Source organism: Seriola lalandi, unplaced genomic scaffold (genome assembly GCF_002814215.2).
Source record: "Seriola lalandi dorsalis isolate HSWRI2012SDOR001 ecotype SW California unplaced genomic scaffold, Sedor1 jcf7180002054975, whole genome shotgun sequence".
Taxonomy (NCBI): domain Eukaryota; kingdom Metazoa; phylum Chordata; class Actinopteri; order Carangiformes; family Carangidae; genus Seriola; species Seriola lalandi.
The window spans coordinates 697134-721307 of record NW_019525525.1 but is presented as its reverse complement, the minus strand read 5'-3'; the positions used below and the strand labels follow the sequence as shown (position 1 = coordinate 721307).

The 24174-nt window shown below is 40.2% G+C and overlaps 1 protein-coding gene across 1 annotated transcript in view; it reads right to left on the bottom strand.

The window, feature by feature from the left end:
- The window catches only part of LOC111646743 (voltage-dependent T-type calcium channel subunit alpha-1I-like), a 71584-nt gene extending 50391 nt beyond the window's left edge, over nt 1–21193 (bottom strand). The window contains exons 1-6 of the mRNA XM_087171088.1: nt 20998–21193; nt 16191–16324; nt 11417–11514; nt 6423–6582; nt 1790–2138; nt 1276–1368 (exon numbers count right to left, since the gene is read on the bottom strand). Of these exons, the coding sequence (XP_087027214.1) occupies nt 1276–1368; nt 1790–2138; nt 6423–6582; nt 11417–11514; nt 16191–16324; nt 20998–21171 (1008 nt within the window). The 5' untranslated portion in view covers nt 21172–21193. The remainder of the gene's footprint in view (nt 1–1275; nt 1369–1789; nt 2139–6422; nt 6583–11416; nt 11515–16190; nt 16325–20997) is intronic.
- Between the last annotated feature and the right edge of the window lie 2981 nt (nt 21194–24174).

Genomic DNA, 24174 nt, shown 5'->3' with positions numbered 1-24174 from the left:
AAGTTGCCAATCAATCATGTACCACGAAGGGAGCAATGTGTTTGTCTAGTTGTTAGGTGTTGTGCAAGCCACTGAGCTCTGTGTATTGAACTTGAAAGCAAATTAGCTTGTTTTGTTCGGTCAGTCCTTAGAACCACCTTGTTGAGTTGTATTGGAAGTAGAATAATACAATATATATGGCATGAGACTGTAATCAGTGGAGCAGCATAAACCAGGGAAATAGTGATTACACAGTAATGTGACACAATGTCAACTATCTTCCAAAAGGTGCTAACACTACACAAAGCCAACCTCAGGTCTAATCTGCCAAAAATGGGATTAAATGTACAGCCAGTGTTGTGAGTATGGAGGTGTGTAGAAGAAAAAAATGTTTTTTAAGGCACGTCTTGCACTCCTCAGTTATGTCCCCTCTCATTATGGTGTAGTGCATAGAACATTGTCAAGTGCAGAAGTGAGTGTGATTGTGACTGATTAGTATTTGTTTTGTTCATTTTTATCTTCTTTACTCACCTTGAATTCATTCATTTACTCATACTTGTTTTTCTTTACCATAATTTTGCAGTTCTCCTCTCTCACCTCCTATCATCTCCTCTATTTTCTTGACTTCATTTTCAAGCTACAAAAGGCTGTATGTCTGTATTTTATTGTGTTCACCTGCCGGTTGGAAAGTGCAACATCTGGGACCGCTGTTGTTGCACGTCTGCTGCTACACAGAGTGACTGAATGCCGTTTTATAGACAGTCAATGGCACATGAATGTGGAATCAAACAACATCCATTGTGCCGCCATCTGGCAGTGCATGCAAAAAGCTGACCTAGCTCTTGCACACAGTGTGCATACAGTACTTGTTCCTTTTGAAAATACATTTTCTGGTCTTGTTCAGCTGTCTTTGCTCCTCTTCTCTCCCCTCTCTCTTCCTCACCACCAAGATAAATTTACGTAACATCCACCTCTTTCCCTCCCTCCTGCAGATATTGATTGTGGACAGTCCTTTATGCTACCATCGATTTTCAGAAGTGTATTAACACTTCAATTTGCCACTCAGGAAATATCCTCATTCAATCTATTGACAGCAGGAGACCCCTGATGTCCACATATATTAGAAATGTTATGAAGGATTTTTTATCTTATCTACAGAGTGTGTAACTATAGTTACATTTCATTCTTTAGTTATTCATTGTTCAATCATCAAAACACATTGCACACTGGATGTGTCAGCTGGCAGGAATGAAGAGGAGTAATAATTCAATAAATGTAGTCATAAATGTTACTTACAATGATGAGTAAGATGAAGTAGATGAAGTTGTAGAAGGAATGGGCATCCATAACATAATACATGATCTCTACCCAGCCTTCCAGTGTGATCACCTAGGAGGAGAGATTGGACTATGATTTAACATTTACAAGTTAACAACAACAGCTTTACTTTACAAAATGTTTACCCTCTAGAGCAGCACGGTTTCTATAAGATGCTTAAATCCAATGCACTGTTCTGAATTCATTCTGCCTTGTAAATATAACACAACTAAAAATTAAATAACAAAAAATTAAGAGTAAAAAAAACAAACAGATTTTGATAAGTTCATTATTAAAATAAAATGAATTACTTTAAGAATAAGGATTGGATTTGAAGAGTTCAAAATAGCATCAGCCTTTAAAACAAATTAACAAATACAAATATATCTGCAGTTTTAATAAAAAAAACCTTGAAATGCACCTAGAAATAAATAGTTATTTAGATTTATCATATTAAAGGAATAGAAACCCTTTACACTCAAAAGGATCATACCTGAAAAATTACAATCCAGGCGTAGACAATGTTGTCAAAGTTGATGGCACCTTTGTGGGGGTTACTGTTCCCTGTGTGGCAGCGGGTGTAATACTGGTTCCAGTTGATGCACAGACCCATTGCTTCACCAGCACCACTCCCGTTAGCCAGTGGCTCCGGACTCAGGCCCAGAGCCTGTCTGTGGAGCGCGTCCTCCTTGTCCAGGCAGCATGTGCGCCCTCCTTCGCGCCTCGCCGGCACATCAGTACATGACATGATGCCATTATCAGACGCCAGGGAGCAGATGAAGGGGCGCTCATCGTCTTCCTCCGGCTGATAGTACGGAGCTGGCAGTGTCATACCTGAAGATCTTGGAGTGAGGACATGGTAAGAAACTTAATTAATTGGTTATGGAATGGAAACCGTGTACATGATGTAGTACATAATAGATTTCCATCATGTTTCATTACTTCAATTGGGGAATTTCATGAGGATTTCAGTGAAAGAGGGAGAGTCAATAGGGAGCAAGAGACGAGAATGTGAAATGAGAGATGTTATATAGTGCAGGCACTGAAGTAAATCCCAGAAAGTACTCAACCAAGCCTGCGGGATAAATGCATCATTGAAGGCATGCAAGAGCATAAGGAAAGGCAAATGATCTTGCATGTAAAGGCAGTATATACACTCTCTTCTCTTCTCAGTCTCACATACACCCAAGTACTGTGTATCCTTATAATACACAGCATATATACATATACCCTCTTTAATAAATTTTTTACATGTCCCTGTCTCTTTTAACCATTTTTTTCCAATAAAATAGAAATGAAACACAAACACACACACAGACACACACACACACTAGAAAAAAGGAGATCCAGAAGCTTTTGAACTTACTACGAATCAGTACAGAGCTGTGAGTGATATGTACAATAAGTGTGTGCATGAGAAAAAAGCCTGACCTAGCAGTGAACTAGCGAACACTGCCTACAGCTAGTGCAGACAGGTGTGGTAAACAGGGGTGGGGTCATGAGTTGGACAGGACATGACAAAATGAAGTGTCCTGAGGAGAAATCAAGCAGCACCTACGACGTCACATTCTGTTACATATAGTCCTGTACTTATCCGCTTGGAGAAGAAAAGCAGGTGTCAGACTGACGCTCTTAAATTTGTTTGTGAGTTTACTAACTACTCTGTAAAACTTTGTTAGTGATAGTCAGTGAACTAGAGAATTAGAATTAATTTTGTACTGCTTATTTGCACTTGGCTTTGCCAAAGAGGAGGCTCATTGAAACCTAGTGCTCAAGTTTTCATTTTGTTTGCTCCTGTCTTGGGGTCAGAAGGGTTAAACCAAACCCGAAGGAGCCCTGGTGAGAGTGTTCCAACCAGCCCTGAGTACATTATGGGACTTATTTTGGTCCATTTCTATTTATCTTTGCTTTCAATGTCTGAGAACTACTAAAACACGACAGAGAGAACTGCTTTCTTTTACAGCTGTTCTCGCAAATTCTACCAATGTTTTACTCGATACTCCACTGTTTCCCTAAAAAATAAAATAAATAAAGACAACAATTAACTACAAGTTGGCAGCACTGACCGTGATCTAGGTATCCAATAAGGGAATCAGGGTTAGCTTTGTTTATTTGGCAGCAATAAACTTACTCCTACAAGGCCTTTATAAGTAAATAATTGGCCTAGTCTTGACAAAGCAGAAATAACAGGTGTGTTTTTGCCATTTGAAAAAGGGGCAGCTCCACGCTGCTGCCCTGATTACCCTGCTGACAGAATGGACCTAATTTGACTGGGACTGTAATAGGTGACGTTAATCATACCATACCATATCATATCATTTCCTGAGATGCAATATGTTCAGAAGTGTAGGGTTTTAATGAGTGCCAAGAGGTCACTGTAGGGAAGCTGACATGAACAAGTCCATATATCTACAAATGGAAACAATGTGCATTGAATGCACGTTGTTAGTCTGAGAAAAATCAAGCTGTTCTCTCATCATGATCTTTGTGAAATGTCCTGATACAGAGGCAGCAATTATAATTTGACAAACCAAAATGAAAATGGTATTTACTAAGATAACTAACCAACTGACAAGCACATCATTGGAGATAAGTGTGTTTAGCACCAGACAACAAATAGTTTAATCATGTAAACTAAGTCATGTGGAAAGTGTATGTGAGGCTGTGCGCATGTGTGTCTGCCCTAGCGTGAAATCATCAGAAAAACAGATTACACTCTTATGCATGTACACCCACTACACACCTTCAATTAACTCATTCACTCCCTATAAGTGAGTGAGTGAGTGAGTGAGTGAGTGAGTGAGTGAGTGTGCAGTGTTTTTGACTGATTTGTGCCAACCTTAATGACGCACACCTATAAAATGTGAATCTCACTGATTGCCACCATCTGAAGCACCTCATCACTTCCAAACGCCATGAAACAAATATAAAATTTAGTTGGAAAAAAAAAGAATGGTCTTGAAAATCTGTGTGTGTGTGTGTATGTGTGTGTGTGTGAGAGTCAATATCGGGATAGATAGTTCTGACATATATAGCAGTAGAATTTCTCCTTTTACCTCGATCACAAACCGCTCACACAACACACACACATGCGCATTAATTCCAGGATCAATAGTTACAGTGGCCATATCAGGCTATGCCACCTTCCATTAAGAGTTTGCAGGTATGCACTTACTCTGACTTACAGTACAGCAGAGTTTATTTAACCCAATGGAGGACACAAAGGACTGACAATAGAGATGGACATGAAGATTATCGAGAGAGGCTGTTAGTGGCTTTCAAACTGGTGCTTTACTAAAAACGCTAAAGTGGACAGGGATAAAAACTTAAGAAACAGAAAGAGTAGAAGAAAGTAAAAGACGAGGAGAAAAATGGCCCCTGTCAGAGTAGTGGAGCATGAATGAAGGCTGTTGCCCCCCCTGCTGATGACTTGGCATTGCACAGCATGGCACAGCAAAACCTGGCATCACACTGAGAAAACACCTGCCAACAGAGAGCAAGATGGAGGGAAGGATCAAGGCTACAGAGCAGCAGAGAAAAGAGACAGTTCCCGGCAATGTTACCAAGCGAGATTCTGGGACAGTTGAGAAGGGAAGATTGGTTTGAAATAGCATGGCAAAAAAGAGAACACACAACATATCAAAATAGACCAACCTACATGATGTTGCTTTGAAAGTGCATGGGATAAATTCTCCTTTATAATAAAAGTGTGCTTTGAAGTGCTGTTGGCCTGTTCTCTGGGGGCAATAGTGCAGGATATGTTTTACAATGGTGAAACATGTGAATGTGTCTCCACAACAAATTGCCCAAGCCCTTCATGTAATATTTTCAACTTGACTTGTAGAAATAAATAAGGATTAAAAGAAATGGAAGGGGGCCACATGGGGTTAAAATACTGAGAGGGGCAGTAGGTGGGCTAATTGGAGACTTGGTTAAAAATAAAAGAATAATACATGAAGGCAAGAATAAGGTGGATTAAGGCATGGAAAGAAAAAGGTAGAGATCAAAAGAGAGAGGGTGTGAAATGCCAAAGTGAATGCTGCACTTGACTGCGACACTTAGCCCACTCCATTGTAACCTCTCAGAGAGCTAATGTTAGCCCTTTACTTAGCATAATAGTCCCCAAGCGCTAACTCACTAGGACCTTTCTAATTAACTACTCAAGTACCTTTGCTTACCTGTACAATATGATAGCACAATGCTTCAAAATAATACTTTGCTTAAATAACAAACAACACTCAATTCAATGTGAAATCGCTGCTAAAAACGGCTGTTGCACTGATCAGCAAAAGTGGGAGTTAAGAGTGCAACTGGTGGGAAATTGTTTTTTTTAAAGACACTGTAGTTGTCTACTGATTGCTTGTATAAAAAAAACAAAAAAAAAAACATCTTTTTGTTTCAGCCCACCTCAGTAAATCAAAGTTGAGTTTGTCCTGCTAATCACTATATCATCCTTTGTGCCAGTGAAGATACAGTAAACGTAGAAAACACTGGTAAAAGTAACTTCGTAAAGTGATTAATGTATAGGTTGGTAGGGTAAATGTTTCTCAAGTTTAATGGGAGGACAAAGCAGACCGGACAGTGCAAGCTGGCGGACACGTGTCCCCTAACATCTAGCTATTAGAGCTGTCATTAGTATACGCTGTGTCAGCACAACCAGAGCCAATGCACAGAGGCATAGAGTGGTATACATGGCTTATATACATATCACAACACACACATATCAGGGCCTTGTGTCTTTCTAGCAAGCTGATGCCAGCATAAAAGAAGAAACTGGGAGAATGTCATGAAATCAAACCCTGTACACTGGTGAATGTCACTCACACACACTGACACAGTAGGTGATGCTGTCATGTGGGGTCATGAATATGGAGGCATGCAGCTGCAATCTACCCACATTCAAACTGGGAAAAAAAAGAAGCCTGTTCTGTTTCTGCTTTATAGCTTGAGGGACAGATGGAAATGGTTTATTTCACGAACAGGTACAACAGATGATAGATTTAGTAGTATAATATGGGTATCTCACAAGTATGACATGATGAAATGGAGAAGAAATTATCAAGGCAGGGCTACAACTTTCAATTTGTGGCCCATCAACTTCATTTTTTTCTGTGTTTATAACTTACAGGGTGAAGTTCTCCTCAGGATAGCAGCGGTTCCTCAGTAGCCCCGCCCACAGCTGCACGCCGATGATGCCGAAGATGAAGAAGACGAAGAAGCAGAGCAGCAGCACATTGCCCAGCATGGGTAGAGTGTCTAGTAGCAGGTTCACCAGAATTCGCATACCTGTGTATTTCAGCAGGTCAATCAATCAGTAATACATTATCATGGGTTTACACTAAAAAAAAAAAGGGGATTTACTATTTGCATATAGATTGCTTCATCAGTGGTTGCTCGTGGTCATAAATTTTACCTTATGAATACTACTACTGAATGTAGTAGCACCCTACTAATGCATTCAAAGTATCCCTGTCTCCTAGAAATGACACTTATGCACTAATAAATTACTTTGTGAAATAAATTTTGAAGGGAATGGATTATGTTCATTACATTTTTTTTCTACTGCTAAATAATCATAGGGACGTAATCTGGGTGGATTGTAAGCCTGTAAAATGCAGGCCTTCCACACCATGGATTGCAACCTTAGGTTTAGGCTTCTAACATTGGTTAAGGTCACGGAAATAATGTGTTTTTGGTTAAATAATAAAAAAAGTAAACACATCCTGTAGTTTCAGTCAGTTTTTCAATGTTTAACCAAAACCTACGTTGTTCCCTCAACTCAGCCAACTTCTGAGTGGCCGAACCATAACTATAGATTATGTTGTCAGTGAACATTTCGCAGATATGTTTAATATGAAAGTTTTGCAACTTTGCAGATGTGTTTATCATAATGTTTCCTCATTATATTGCTTAAAAAATGTGATCTGAATGGTATAAATTGTCCTTTCGAAGGTATTTGTTGTTGCAATTTAATAATAATTGTACATCATTTCCAGAAGACAGAATTGTTTAAAAGTATTCCCTCCATTTTTGGGCATCTATGTGTAGCATCCACAACAGTTGAACTACTACTACTGAATTTTGCTTTTGACAGCTAAACAAAGAAGTGGAAAAAAAAACAAAACACACACACAGAACTGCACACACATACTGTACATACAGACAAAGTGGTTAAGCAGTGGAAGTTAACAGCTTCTTCAGAGGAGGCTGTATGTAAGACACACACATCATAAGGCAATAATAAATTAGGCATGTTGTACAAGAACTGCTCCCAAACAGATCAAGGGCTTTAAAAAAGGTAGAATATCATAAAAACAATCACATGCGCAGTAACACATATACTAACTACCGTCCACCCCATGAACACAGAAGCATAATTGGGCTACATGAGGTCCCATTTATGATTAGATGAAACCTAATTGCAGAAACACAAGCGTGTCCCCTGTCGAATAATGATGACCTCATCCCCTGCGGCTGGGTCTGTCCCACAGTGATGACATATTGAGATGGTGATTAGCGGAACATAATGACAGCTGATTGGACTAACCAGAGAGAGAGGTGAGACCCACTGATGAGATCACAGCAACCCTGTACACCTGAGAGAGAGGTGTGTGTGTTTTACTACAAGTGTGACTGTGTGTGTGTGTGTGTGTGTGTGTGTGTGTCTCTACTCTACTCGTCAGACGTGTTTGCATTTGTGTTTTGCAGTGCCACACTGGGATCTGTGAATGACAACTCACCAGTAGGTTAATGTGTCATAAGCACAACAGTGCATCTAAACTGCCAACAGACTGAATGACAAGAGAGAGGCTGACAGAGACAGGAGAGGAAGAGAGTAAGAGGGAGAGAGCAATGAGGATGATGTTCCCACATGTAGATAATATTTGCTGGCAGTAAAAAACAAAAATATTAAACCGCATAAAAGAAAATTCTCCTATGTCCTAAGTGGTGATCGATGCTATTAGTCCCTTTTGAGAGTTTGTGCCCATGTTTAGAGATCCATTTATTCATGCAGTGTGTCTCTGCATGTGTGGAACTAACTGATGGTGAATAGTTTACTTGTTGTTTGTGCTCCAAGTGTAGTTGGCACCTTTTGCCAAACTTTTTTTATTATGTTTTTTATAGACTTGAAGTTCAGTCCTGAATTAGGCAAAGATCTTTGTAGAGAAACAGACTGTGAATGACAAATTACTAGAACATGAATGTGTGGATCTTATCTTTCTTGGATTAAAAAGTAAAAAAACCAAAAAAAACAATAAAATTTAAATTTGGTTTATGGAACTTTTATCTCAAGACAGCAGAGGAAAGACTTTTTCCTGAGGTGAGTGTGCACACTTCTCCCTCTGGCTAATCCGTCTTGTCAACTGATATTAAATGGGAAGCAGTCGCGTTTGCTGGTGAATATGCGTCTCCGGTGGCGACTGGAGGCGAGTCTAAATGTGTTTGTTCCCCAGGGTTCTTGTCATTAGGCCACCGTTCCATTAGGCCTAATTGGGTGAAGAGAGGGAGATGGATGGAGGGAGAGACGGGGGTAGAACGAGGATGAGACAGGGCCCGAGGGTGTACAGAAAAATAGGGAGTGCCAAAAAAGAAAGAAAGAAAGAAAGAAAGAAAGAAAGAAAGAAAATATTCACAGACAAAGAAATGACACAAACTACAGAGAAAAGAAACAATATGGTATCACACAGTCTTTTTCTCATCTTTTTCTTCTTTGCATCTTTCTTTTTCCTTCTCTCTCTCCTTCTCTACCTGCCTCCATCTTTCTCCCCTCCTGGTGACTATACCAGTTTGCCAGCTCCTGCTGGTCCCAGATAAAGATGGATGCCTCCCCTTGCGCCACAGTGGAAACACATTTACAGCTACCTGCCTGTGCTATTCACCAAAGACCAGCAGAGTCCTCTCGTCTTTTCTTCTCTCCTTTTTCTCGTTTCTATAGTGTTTATTCGTCTTTCCCACCCTTATTCTGTCTAGCATTTCCTGTGTCTCACACCAATTTCATCAAAAAGTCAAACACAGCAGCACACACACACACAAACACACATAGCATAGGGGTATTATCTGCCATTTTGTCAGAGGGTAACAAATTGAGATGTGTGAGGGGTCAGGATGTGCTTGTGCTCCCTGTGTATCGTGGCGATCCAACAAAACAAGGAACTAATAGCTTTCTCCCCATGCTTCCTCACCTCTAACGGGGTCACGGATAGGGGACATAATCAGGCCACCATACAGTAATTACATGCAGCTGACTGATAACAACATAAACAACAGCAATATGCACAAATTACACACACACACACACACACACACACACACACACACACACAACTACAGTATGAACAAATATAAAAAAGAGGAACTAAGAGTAGGCTCATGCGCACACATCTTGCATATATATATGTATATGCATGCATATGAAATGCATATATAAGAAACCCATGTATCTGGAGACTCGCACTGTGATGCATAATCACCTCCAGAGAAGCAGATTTGTTTACAATCTGTGCACTTGTCCCTGAAACACATACACACTCTGCTGCACACAATATCTTCTAATCACACTACTTGAAGAGTAATGCAGTTAACATCCGTATTTTCTGAGTGCTGCTGCTGTGACTGACTGAAATATTGGGCTGAGTGGATTCCTTGATGATGGCTTCACCTGAAACGTAACTTGTCCTTGTCCAAAATGTGTGGAAAATTGAAAGCAATTGAGGCAGGATACTTTTTTCAGGTAATTACACTTAATATGAAGACTCTTCCATGATTGGACACTCAGTTGGTGAGCAGAAGTTGCTCAAGGTAGAGGAAAAGCTATCATTTTAGATTTAGACAGTGGAAGTTTCTGTTCTCAGTAATCTGTATAAAAAAAACAGAGAGGGGTTTTCGAGGGAGGTAGTGAAAGCAGGGAAACAAACGAGGGGATATATGAGCTAAAAAAGGTAGCATAATAAGGTGAAATGATGATATAGAAACGTTTTACATGTTGGCTTGTAGAGATAACGCAAATGAAGCTAAGCTTGTGGACAGAAAAGTGTTGTAATAGTACACACCTGCAGTCACCTGATCAACAGATCATGTATCTCACATGCAGACACAAAGATATCTATCGACAATCCAAAGTATGATACCCTTATATCTTTAAAAAACTTGAAATTTACTGTACAAAGTCACTAGTAAGTTTCTTTCTCCTATGGTATCTGTCCCCAAGGTCCAAAGTGAATCAGGCAACAGGGCTTTTATGAAATCAGCTCCATCTGCTGCAGACTCATTTCATGGTTATTTAAAAGTGGAAGAGACAGTCTCTCTCAGTTTCAGATACTCAGGGAAAGTTTCTACGTTTACGTGCTTTGTTTATCCAAGATTTTCTGCAGGAGGGAGGAACTGTGGGTCATTTGATAAGGACAGAATCCTACTGTCTTGTTTATCCACTTTAATGCGAAAAGGACAAAGAATGTGTTATTTGTCACTTAAAGTACATCTAAGACAAAGATAAAAAGGTTCACCTTTTTCACAATCACAAAGCACATACTTTTGACCAAATTCATTAACAAAACAAACTACATATCTGAAACGTCATTAGCATTAGCTGCTAATGCTTGGCTAACCACTAAGCGCTAAAACCAGGAAACAAGACCAGACTGAACCTAGCTCTGGCAGGCTAATTGGTGCTTACAATGATTAAAAGCTGCCTGATCGGGCAGCCGGACAAAAGAAATCAATAAAAGTTAAAAAGTTTGGCCAAGAACTGAGTTTTAGATGAAAGGGATGGGGTTATGGTCACGGACTGATCAGTGAAGCAGCATTAATGGATGGTTTGTAAATCTGATAAAGCTGTGACTCAGGGCCTGAATGGGCTGTGTGATTAAGCATAAGATGAATGTTTAATGATCCCCATGGGGAACAGGTGGCATGCGGATGCACAAAAAAGCCAGCAATGTAATACATCTACATGAATTTTCATGTAGATGCATTATGTGGACTGACAGAAGCACATAGGCACAAAAAAAAAAAACGACAAGCACAAACAGATAAAAAATAGTCTACGTAGTCACATGAGAGAATACTTACAAATGTGATTTGCACTAACAGACACACACATGAAAATTTTAAATGTTCTCACTTGGCACTCTGTTGATGGCTTTGAGAGGCCGGAGGACCCGAACCGTCCGAATGGCCGACAGGTTAATATTCTGCAGGTCCAGTGAGTACTCTACCATCCTGGGCAAACAGACAGAGAGAGAAGGAGAGAAGGAGAAAAGCAGAGAGAAAGAAAACACAATTTAACCTTTCTGTAGTAAGCTGGGTGCGCTACCTGTTCAAAATATAACAAAAAAAGGATTACCAGGGCTCCAGCTGGACGAGAGACCCCTGCTCATGATTCAACAGCAGTGGTCATTTTTTGATCTCGTCTCACCTGTCCCCTCCCGGAGCTGTGTGAGCCTCAACAGTACAGAAAACGCACTGCACAGGGTGTAAAGTGGTGGGGGGATAAAGTGACAAAGCATCAAAAGTGAAGAATAACATGAAAAAGAGGCGAGGAAGAGAAAGAGAGAGGGGAAAAAAAGAGGGATTCATTCTATTCTAAGTGTTGCCTCCAGGATGTTGTGGCTCAGTCAGAGCCTGGCATCTGTTAGCAAGTCATTTCCACAGCATGGCTAAGCTGTTTGTGCCCCCAAACCCAAACCACTTTCACAGGAGAATGGCCACGTTTTGCCGTGCGTGTCTGTGTGTGTGTGTGTGTGTATGAAAGCAGTGTGTGTATGTTTGAATGTGCCACGCTTACGGCGCATGACTGTGATCGTCGACACAGAGAAAGTTCAAGTGAGTGAATGAGCATTACAGTATATGTGTAATAAATGAGAGCATAAATGCTACTGTGTGCATGTTTATGTGTGCAAATGGTCTACATTATGTAATAGCAGTTAAGTTTGTGTTAAGTCTGTGCACAAAATTGATGTGCCCTGGGCTACAACAGTGTCGGGACAGCACGACACCGACATCACCGCATCAGCAGCACCACAAGCTAATAACACCCAGAGCACCGCCACTGGCTTTGACAAAACAAGCCAAGTTCACAGTCTCTCACACAGATAGGCTTATGAATCACTATTTACAATAATATGATACTTTATTGATCCCACAGGGGAAGCTCTCTCCATTTGCCCTTCACCACAGCACAAAGTCATCAACAGAGTAGCGCCCGGCTCACACTTGAGTGGGATTACTTGTTCTAACAAGGGTTTGAACTGCTGTACAGCTGTCATGCTCTAACCACTAACAATTTATTCATAGAGTAGTGAAATATTTAAAACCATGATACATTTGTAGGCACGTGAGGGTGCTAGATCGCTCTTTTAGGTGAAATGCTTGCTCCTCTCCGATTTGTGGAAACAGCCCAATTCTATTTTTCTTACTGTAAAGCTCAGGAGTCGCACACTTGAAAGAGTGCATCTTGGCGAGGATGTATAGGCCTGTCGCAGACCAATTCTCTATTCCCAGTGTAGTCGAAAGTGCAGAAATGCCACACGGCAGCTTGATGAAAATGTCACAGTATAGAAAAGAGCATAACAGCTGTTTTGGGGCCAGGCTTTTTTCCGGCAGGGCATAGTGGTGTTATTACAGACTCAGAGTCTCAAACATAATAGCATCTGTGCTAGGTTTAATTAAAAACAATTAAAATATACATGTTTCCCTCTTAGTGAGCTTAAGGGCACAAACTTGATTTGTTTTTTGATGTTGCTTGATTAGGTTTGAGGGTGAGTGATAAGCTGTTTGATAGAGAACACCTACAAAAGCATTAACAGTTACGGATACAGCACAGGTACTGTTTCATTTGCATCAGGAGGACAGACACAGCAGCGAATCAAGTGAAAGAGAGAACACAAGACCACAGATGTGCCTGCATATGTGTGTGGGTCTTCCGACATGTGTGTCTTTGTGAGTGTCTGTGCACGCACTGTGCGTATGCATGTGTGTGCTCTATACAAGTGACTCTTCCTGTACACATCAATCAGGACGCTGTGTTTGGGAGGGTAATTAGTGGACTGCCGCAAGCATCCTTTTTATGATTGTTCTCTATTTTTCACATTCCCTTTTTGCTTGTGACACCTTCATCTCATTCATGCTTTCATGTGACTGGTGTGTGTGTGTGTTTGTGTGTGTGTGTGTGTGTGTGTGTGTGTGTGTGTGTGTGTGTGTGTGTGTGTGTTTATATCAATATGAAATTCAAAGCTAAAGGGGAAACCCAGGGTGGACCTAGTGAGAAGAGTTCAAAGGCACCTTGAGAGTCTTGAATGTAAAATTTCTCGTGACTTAACTGTCAAATTAAAAATGTGTATTCAAAAAAAGTTTACATTAAAGTTCTGTGTCATGAATTAAGTTTTCTACATCATTTACCTAAAAAACATCAGTCTTATCGTTTAGTTAAAAAAAAGAAGAAGAAAGAAACATGCTCAACCGTGAGGATCTGTGGAAACTCACGAACCAGAGTCGAGTGCTGTCTTGTTCAGTCCCATTTAATTATGTATTACAGCTAAGCTACTAAAGACTAGAAGGGCAGGTCCACAAACTTTAATCAGCTCTTTCTTTGCATATACAGTGTGTCAACCAGGTTGAGTCGAGATACAACTCCTTATTATGCTAGATATATACAAACGTCAGTCTTTCTCAGTCTTTTATTCTTTTAAGTCTTTTATCATTTTTTTTTTGACCTGGTACATTTTTCAACTTATCTTAGGCGTACGTTACAATAAATATGAAAGCCAGGAATGGCTTTCTGTAATGAAAGGGTCATGCTTCATCCCTCGATCAAGAGGCACAGTGGACACACACAAGGGGACATACTGCCTTTTTTCAGTTACTGCTGCAGATACCAGAAAGGCAAGGAAGATAAGCCTCAGTTCCACTGAATTAGGCTAAAATATACAGCATATAAAGTAAAACAGACTCCAGGAGGCACTTTATGTGTGGCAGGGTTATGGAGCAGAGGAATGAAGCCCCCTTCACAGCCTGTTCATTCGAGCATGTGAAAAAAGAAAGAAATAGAGAGGGAGGGAGGAGGAGGGTGAGAGAGCAAGGTGGTGCCCATGGGTAAGAGACATGGAACTTATAGCAGACTGTCGGCTGTGATTTGGCCCGGCAAGGCTGGCACTGCCCTCGGCAATTAGCCTCGACGCTAATCTAATGGATGCTGCAGGGAGGAAAACGAAGACCGAGGCGTTCACACAAATGCATATACAAACACAGACGCACACATACACAGATTAAACAAACTCTAAATGCATAAGCTGACAGACTGTAATCTCTGTGTTACTCTGTGCAACAAACACACTCACACACACAAACTATGAGCACCCACAGGGTATAAACTGCTTCAGCTCAAATGAAGACAAATGTCCCACCACTGACTCTGGTAAGTCTGTTGCTCTACCTTTCTTGTCTGCTATTATGCCAGCCACTCTCCCTATCCATCTCTCTTGCTCGCATGCACGCACGCACGCACGCACACACTTTATCACCCACGTCTGAGCCTCTCATTTCACTTTGTTCGCAGCAGGTGTTCAAGCAGGTGTGTTTGCTTTTGTTTTATGCACATGCATCCATCTAGTGTGTGTTTGTGTGTGTGTGTGTGTGTATGTGTTTTCCACAGTAACAGCACATGTGACGGACACTTTGCAGGAACAAGATCAACTTACGCAACAAAACATATGACCCGTAGATGTGTAAGCTTTTGTGGGCATGTGTTGGGACAAATGTTTTAAGTAGTGGGTGTCTCAAAAACAAACTCGCTTTTGAATTCCCTGTTTACGTCTTTTGTTCCTTCATTTGTTTCTTTTTTTCCCCTGTATGCCTACCTACTTCCAATCATATCATAAGTGCAAATCCAAAGCCCCAAACCAGCATTTGTGCCATCTACTCCCTGGATTTGAGTGTTCAGCAATATTCTGCTGTTTACTAGTGCGAAGGGACTCTAAAAATTAAAGCATATTTTCATCTTCACATCTTCAAGGTTTGACCTTTGCACAAAGGCCACACAGGCACAGACACCCAGTTTTGGAAAAGCAGTTTCACTTTAGCAAAATATGCAAAAGTCACCTCTAAGTATTTATTGAGCAAATTTATAATTTTGGCAAAGATTCACAATTATCGTAACGTAGCTTCCTGAATTACTTTTATTTAATAAACAACCGTATGAACAGCAAAGGCCAGCAAAGGATTTGTACTATATGAACTTTACTGACATACACATTAGTGGATGAAGAATGGAAGTGAATGACAATGTGTTATTCACATCTGTAGTTAACTTCCCCCAGCGTTTTACCTCTAGTCTGTTTAGTGTTCACACTCATCTACTACAAACATGAAACATGTTGTAAACAAGTCACATGGACTGACAGGTTACTCATACATTAGACAGTTTTGGTGACCTGTCAACCTGCATCATCAGCACGACCCAGACTCGCCAAAAGAAAATGTTAAAATGTCTGTAATGAATGAAAATCATGCCGCACTTAACAGCACTTGACAGTGTTATTAATCTTCTTAGAGCTGAGAAAAACCAATGCACAAATAGTTATAGATATACTGCAAGCAGAAGAGTGTCAGATTGCTACAATCAGACCAGGGAAACAAAATCTTGTCATTATAGACAAGTTTCATAATTACTAATCCCTCAATATAGACATTATATTACAGAATTCAGATTTTAAGTAAAAGTGAACTAATTCAGTCATGAACTTTAATTTCATTTATTGTCATTGTCTTGATGTTTATGACAACATAAAGATGTTGAGTTATTTTATGCTTGGATTTAAAGAATCTTCCCTAAACCACGTGACATAAAAACTTGTCAACCAGATGTATGATTAATGCTGACACTGATAAAAGTTGCTTACCCAGCCATGACGATGAAGAAGTCCAGCCTGTTCCAGGTGTCTCCCAGGTAACAGCGTCGGCCAAAGATCCCAAGAGCCACCATCTTTACCACCATCTCCAATGCAAAGAAGATGTAGATGAATGCATCAAAGGCCTACAGGAAGACAGAGAGAGGTGAAGTTGGAAGAAAGTGAGTTAAAGAAGGTAGAAAATGCATTTGATATATTCTGCTTGAAAGACTTGAGCCAGACGTCTGCTCTATCTCGCATGTTCATGAAATTAGTAGGCTAAAGATGTTGTCAGAGCTCTCCATTTTCATTTTACTTCCAACTCAGTTCCTTTGTGAACGAATAGCACTTGTCATCTCTGATGAGGACAAGTTGCCTTGATAAAAAAAAAAAAAGAAACACTCTTTCGTTGTTACTGTGGTGCCTTCAAATATTTTATTTGAAGGCACCACAGTACACAATGAGAAACAGCAAAACAAAATGGCACACGTGGCCTGAAGAACACGTGTCTGGAGTCTGAAGCTACTTTTTGATTCTGACCATGAATGTATTATAAAAACGTGTATCTACACCTCAAAACAATCCATGACCTATTTTCCATATTTCAAAGGCAAGTTTTCAACTTTTTAAATGTGGCAAGCTAACACTCAACACCAGACTGATCCCGACTCGTCAGGTTTGCTGTGAACACTGTGATATGAGTAGCTTTAAAACAACACAGTGTTCACTGCGTACATGTTACTTTGCTAATTTAACGCCACACAACATACATGGTGCTCCATGTGAACCAACCCACAATGCTTTACTTGAATCAGAGGGGAAGTAAGACGTGAACAGGAGAAAAGAAAGTAAGAGAGATCCAGGTCAAACCTCAGAGAAAACAAAAGATGGAGAGAGACGAGACAGTGAGAGATAAATGGAGAGAGAGACATATAAGCCCAAATCTCTGCCATGTCCTGCTTGCGTTATTATGTTCAGATCACTAGCTAAACCTCCCATTGTATTTTCGGAACAAAACTCTTTCCCAGTGCTTTGCCCTAGGCTGTATGACTGTGTTTGCTGCCTTGTTACATATTCCTACAACTTATAACTCAATCTGCTACCTCTTGACACAGAGATTTCCAAGGCCTGGAAATTTAAATGAAGCCATTGCTGCTGTTAATAAGTAATTGGTCATAATTTGGCTTTTTGATGATGACAAGGATTTTTGTTTGCTCCAAAACTGGCATCCATCCCCAACCAGCAGTGCACACAGTACTATATACTGTATACTGTTAAATCTCAAAGCTTTATAAATCGTCGATTTGTGGAACAAATATGAAAAATGACCTTAAATGCAAGAATGTTCACCCATCTAAATTAGTTTTCAAACATCTATAGATGTGGTGGAAGTTTAAGCCTGGTTAAAGTCTCAAGGCAACAATAAAATATAAGGCAAACATGCTAATGTATTGAAATATAACAGACAGGTTCAACCAACCCAATTCACAGATAAAAATAAGATTTTCAAAGATCACAAGGACTCTCCAGCTGAACGCCGCTCTAGGCTGGTAAAATACAGTAAGTAGGCACTGAGAATAGAGTTTGTGCACTCAATAAATCATATGCTGCAATGGGAAAAACATTCTCCACAAGTGTTTTAAGGTTATTACCTTTTTTAAGGGTTTCAAGCTAAAGTTAAATGTCAAACTAGAGACTCAACAGTAACCCACAGCAGGCTAGAAAACACTGATATGTGGTGCATTTGGGCGACCAGGAGCAATAAACGTCAACTGGAGAAGAGCACTGATGAACAATTATAGGATACTGTTTTCATTTATAGACCACATTCAATGAGATCAATGGAGTGTGAAATTTTGTGGAAGTAGCACTTATTGTTTTTCAGGACAGAAATGGCAAGAGTCAAGAGATGGGTGGTCCATACTGTTTGTTATTTATAGGGATCAAATCTCTAGCAGCAGAGGCCAAATCTGTGCACTTGTGTGTGTGTGTGTGTGTGTGTGTGTGGGTGTGTGTGTGTGTGTGTGTGTGTGTGTGTGTGTGTAAAGACTGTAAATGTATAAAACTGTGCTTTGTGTTTTTGCTCTTGTTAGTGTGTGTGTATAGATGTGGGCATGACTCTGTGTTGTAATGCATTAGAAGCAGACATGTGTGCTCCATCCCTGCTCCCTCTCTCACACAGACACACACGCGCAAAACCTAACACAAGCATCAACTCACACACAGCCCGCATACAGAGCTGGCAGCAGGCAATGGGAAACGATGAGAAGATCAGTCTCACATGCTGTTTAAATGATGTTTTGATAAATAATGCAGGCTGCACGCTTCACATGTAATCCGACATTGGCTGCACCAGTCGGATTCCTGTTGCGCTCTGCGCTGAGTGAAAGGGGAATGAATTCATCATTGTTATTTGTCACCACCGCCAGCTTGCTCTTCAGTCAGCCTATCAGGTTTCATCGTCAACATGATTTGTAAAGAGGTTGAGGCTGTCTTGTGATGGGCCCTTTCATGATTTGAAATAGGAGCCGGGTGGAAACTACTTCATATGCTGTCACTGTGCCGCTTATTTGGCAGGAGGAGAGGACGTGGTAAGTAGGTCATCAGGAATGTAATGGTACCGTTTAAAATAAAATAATGCATGTGTCTCTTCCTCTACCTGTGGAATGAGTGACTGACGAGATTATTCAGTGTATCAAACCAAAAGGCACCATGAGGACAAATGTTCATTTCACACTGAAAGACAAATAGGACAGGAAAAGGCATATTTGACACAGTCTTTCTACAAAGTGTCAGTGAGTTTTCTGAAAATATGAAGCTCGATTAAGAAGCTTGAACAGGTCCTGATTTAAAAAGGTATAATAAGTCCTGTCCCACCCGATTCGACTTCAGGTAGAATAACAACTTTCCATTTGCGAGAAATGAGTATGCAAATACAGACAGGAGTTAAATCGGGGCCAACTAGAGAGGACCTCCACTTCCTTAGGTACAATTTCCATCCTGAACCGCAGCTTCTGGCTGTAAGTATAAGTTTGATTGTATTTTAAATTATTGACGAAGGTGTAGCACATCATGGTATACCACATGGACCCAAGTCCCCTGCCCCCTTACCCTAACTGAGGCTTTCAATCCCTGAGGTCCAGGGCTCTAAATCCCAATTGAACTCCTGCAAGGTTCCTTAACAGCCATCTGAACTGATTCTTTGGTGATGTATACATTGTTTGCGGCTATTACTCCGTCTCTTTCCTCCAGGAAGTGAGGCGGGGATACTGTATTTCAAAGAGGGCCAGAGAGGCATGTGAGGGCCACTCTAACTATCTAAGCCCTGTCAGCAAAATCCCTCCTGTTACCATTAGCAACCACCAGAACAGGACCCCTCACACTACCTGGGGAGACAATGTGCTTGTTAGAGAGACAAAGGGTGGAGGAAGGGAGAGAGAGCGAGTGTGTAGGACTGGAGAATGGGAACATAGGGAGCAGGAAGATGGTGCTGGAAAGGAAGGTCGGATGAGGTAGACAGTGAGGCAGAAAGACAATGTTGCACAGTTTTAAAACAGTAGTGAATGCATATTTGAAACATCTGCACAATAAAGAGAAAATCTGAGATAAATAAACTTATCATAGTTTGCTCTGAGGGGCTTTATTTGATATTATAATCCGTCCTAATGTGCTGTAGGAAAGTGAGATATGGCAGTACAATCAGTCTACATAGCAACAGCACATGAGAAAAACTGGCCAAAGAAACTTCTCATGCAGGTAACCGCAGACGGATTTTCAATGTCAGTGGACATTAAAAATTGCCAACAAAAAGCATGTGAGGCAGAATTAGGTCGTTCTTGTCACACCTGGAATGGAGCCTGCCAAATTTACTTCAATGAAAAGCAATTACAATCCCAGAGGTACACACCGCGTCCTCAGCCAGTTGGCAAATCACCCAGTCAGCAACACATAACCCACATCAGCCCAACACGGCTTACAAACAGAAACAAAAGGAAAACATTAGCAATTTGGCAAAAAAAATACAACACAATAATATCTACTCTAACATAAAAGGTATAAATTATAAGAAGAGAGCTCAACTTGTTACTAACACCTTTTATCACTGATGACCTGTTACAGGATCAATCAAATCCACAAGTAATGATAAAACAAGCAGATGAAAACATAGATCTACAAAGACTTTGCTTCATGACAAGTCACCTTGAGAATGAGCTGCACTGTTTCCTGTTATGTGAAAGCCTTGATAATTTAGAGAATAATCACATTAGAGTAGTGTCATGGGGCCAGCTGTGCAGATACAGTATAGAGGTAAGTGTCTGGGGAGAGATGTGGTAAAGGAACAATGAAATGGTAAACCAGTTTTGGCATTCCTACACAGATCTAACACGTCATGAAGAAATAGCCAAGACAGCGATTTAAATAACAAATTGCAGCAAAATTAGAATAAAAGCCTGTGGGTGAAGCTTTTTTGGCTGTAGCATCGGTGGCCATCCACGACCACGGTTTTCAACTGCTGGCACTTGTCAAGTGTATTCTCATCATGAAGTGGGAAAATCACATGTGGCTGCACAAGACTATATTAAAACAAACTAAGTCCCAATTCCGCATTCAGAGAGCAGGAGAAAATATAAACCTTCCAGGAGGGAAATATTCTAGCTGTAGTGTACCTGCATCACAGTTTGAGGAGCAGTGACAAGAAGAGTGGTGAGCCGTGCTGAGTTTGTGTCAAATAATTGATCGTTTTGTCCTATCGCTTCATCAGCACACTGACATGTTGTTGCTGTACACACACACGCACACACACACTGGGTTGCCTTACCTGCAGTATCTGGCAGCGGTCCGAGGTACAGTCGATGTTCTCACAGGGCTGGTACATGCCCAGTGTCACACAGTTGAGCAGGATCACCATGATGCTAATCCTCTCGAACCACGTATAAACAGGATTGAGGTTAAGGAGCAATTCAGCTGAGGAGAAATACATAGCCATACACATACTGTATATGTTTCAAACAGGGATGCAGTGGTACAAAAAAAAAAAAAAAAAGGCTGGGCACACACTACCTTAACTGAGGGCTGGACAAATGGGCTGATGGACGTGCCTGGTTTTAATCAAACACAATCTGTTCGGCTTATACTATTATCAATTTTTGGAATAATACTGAATCAAAACTGACTGTTAACCAAAAGCAATTGAATTTATAGAGAGGAAATCTAATTTTATGTACTTATGTCAATTTTACTGTAGCGTTTTGAAATTATGTATACAACCATTTAAATAGAGGATCTGACGGTCACTCCAGGGCAGGTTTCAATATTTCTTTTTAATTACTTTAATTAAACTCTTCAGTCTCAACAAGTCTCTCCATCACCTGGCTCCTGTGTCGGCACTGAATCAGTTTCTGTCTCTTTTCCTCCTTTATCTTCTATAAATCTTGAATCAATTGAGGAGTGGAGATGTTTCTGTCACCGCTCCTATCACCTGCGTTTCTCCCTCAGCTTCACTTGTCTTCTGTTTCACCATCCTTTCACTCTGGAAATATGAAAAGCCATATTTTAAAACGTGACGGTGCATGACGCAGTACTTAAACTTGAACTGTGTTACTTATAACAGTTGTTTACGAACAGCTGCCTGTCGTAGTGTCGTCGGGGTACTGGTTTACATTCAAGCTAACTTTACAGTAAAGATGCGGCTAAAGTGGACGGACTACACTGTAAAATACCTTTAAACTCACTCTCAGATAAAAAGCTATTTACCTCGCGGTCTTTATATTTACTGGACAGATTATAATTGCACGCAGAATGTTTCACAGTGTCATTTATGTCCTCTAAACTCTGGTACTAACCAGGGCCTCGTGGAGACAGCTACACTCAGAGTTAATTGTCTATTAGCTTCAGAGCTGGGGGTGCGTTCGTTTTAACGCCCGCATATCGCGGGTGGGTGGTGCGTTGACGGTGTTAACAGGATACAGCGCTGCTAGCATGAATATAATGTCCCAGTACCGAATTAATTAACTTGAAAGATGGTTTAACGGCTCCAATACAGCCGTGATTTCAAACAGGTGGAGATGAAGTGTTAATTTTCAGAACAATGTTCCCACTGTGAACCCCATAATGAATTTAAAACACATGTTCATTAATCAGTACTTCTCTATCATCGTTGTTTTAATCTTACAATAATTGTCAATTATCAATCATTAGGCTACCAATTATTTTAGACATTTTAATATGCAATGTGAGTGTTTTAGGGATAGCCTATATTAGAAGATTTTTTTAACCTTTAGGACAGGTTTGTTTCAACACAACCTCAGGATTTTTTGCAGCAATTCTGAATTTTAAAATGGAAAAAACATAATGTCTATCTCAGACTGCATTGGAAATACAGTGTGTACTATCATCACTATGTTCAAAATACTGTGAATATTTGGCTCAGAACCAAACTATGAATAAGTATTGAAAGAGACAGATTCACATCACAAATATCAGTCGATGCATACAAGTAACTGACTCATTCATAGCTGCAGGTACACATCATGCGAGCTAAGAGGTCACACAGCTTCAACATTGCCAGTGAGCAATTTATCAATGAAAATGAAGATTAGAATTAGTTTATTCCATTCAACATGTTTCTGCTACATGACCATATGAGTCACAAAACCAGGCTCAGCTCAGAGATGCAAAAGCTGCCAAGAGACAGGAAAACTTTTTCATATTTATTTGAAATGATGAAAGGTACAGCACCATAGAAAAATATTAACAAATTCGAAACAGTGGCAATGAAAGCTTAAGCCTTTGTTTAACACGCATATTTAACAATGTTTGATTTAAAAAACCTGTTCATCCTAAAAGATTAGAATTAAATTAAAAAAGAACAGAAGAAGGTTTTACAACAAACATAAAGTTTGAAACGTGCAAAATCCTTAAGACGTTCAGCATTTTTTGATTTCACTTTGTTCAATAAAAAAAAAAGACTGGTATCCCATCAGTGGAAAAAGGACACTATTGAAGAGGATTGTGATATTTTTGCTTAAAAATACAAATAGTTTAAAGGTACTATATGTAAAGGTGTGAATGATTGTAATGTAACTTAAACAATGAAACCTTCCCCGGCTTTCTCTGTTTCCTGTAACAGCCAGTGGACTGATTTCTATGTCAGGGACACGGGAAGATCCCAAGAATGCGCCACTACAGCGCTAATAGTATGCAACACTAATTAACATCAGGTCAGAAACAGAATCCACTTACTTCAACAATCAACTGGCTCTGAGCACAAAAAAAAAAAAAAAAAGTTTTATCTAGTAAAACTCATCTGGCCAAACAGGAACGTGACCAACGTTGGTGGAAAACTCAGGTTACCATCAGCTGATAACGATATTACACTTTATAAATCCTATTTTCAAAGAAACAAGTCAGTCAGTCAGTGAAATTATAGTCTTGTATAGGCGGGCCTATCTCCACACTTCATTTTAGCGCTGTGCCAGTGCTGGAGACTCAGATATAGTCAAAACTCCAAATGGCCTGACTGCTCCTCCTTTTTCTCCTGGTAATCTTTATATTGGCACTATCCAAGCGCCACACAGGGCTGAGTTTCTTTGCCAGTCTGACCATCACGTCACTGTTTTGGCTGATGCCCAGGATGCTCGCTCGTGCCTGCCCACGGAGTGCGAGCACACACGAGCAACAGGGCCCTGACTGTGGTTCCCTTAGCAGTGTCATTGATAACAAGGTTTTTCTGGATGTATGAATGTATAGAACCTTTAAGTGGCATGCATGAATATTTTTTTTCTAAATTCCTTTCAAAATAAAAATGAGATGAAATACTTTTTATTAGCAATTGTCAAATATTAAAGGACTTTCCCACTGAAATGATATAATAATAATATTTCAGAGAGAGTTCACTGTCAGTTGTGTGACATTCTTTTTCAGTGGGTGACCTCTTGCTGAACCTGCCAAACACATTTCATTTCGAACTCAACTGAATTCATAAGGACAAAATGAA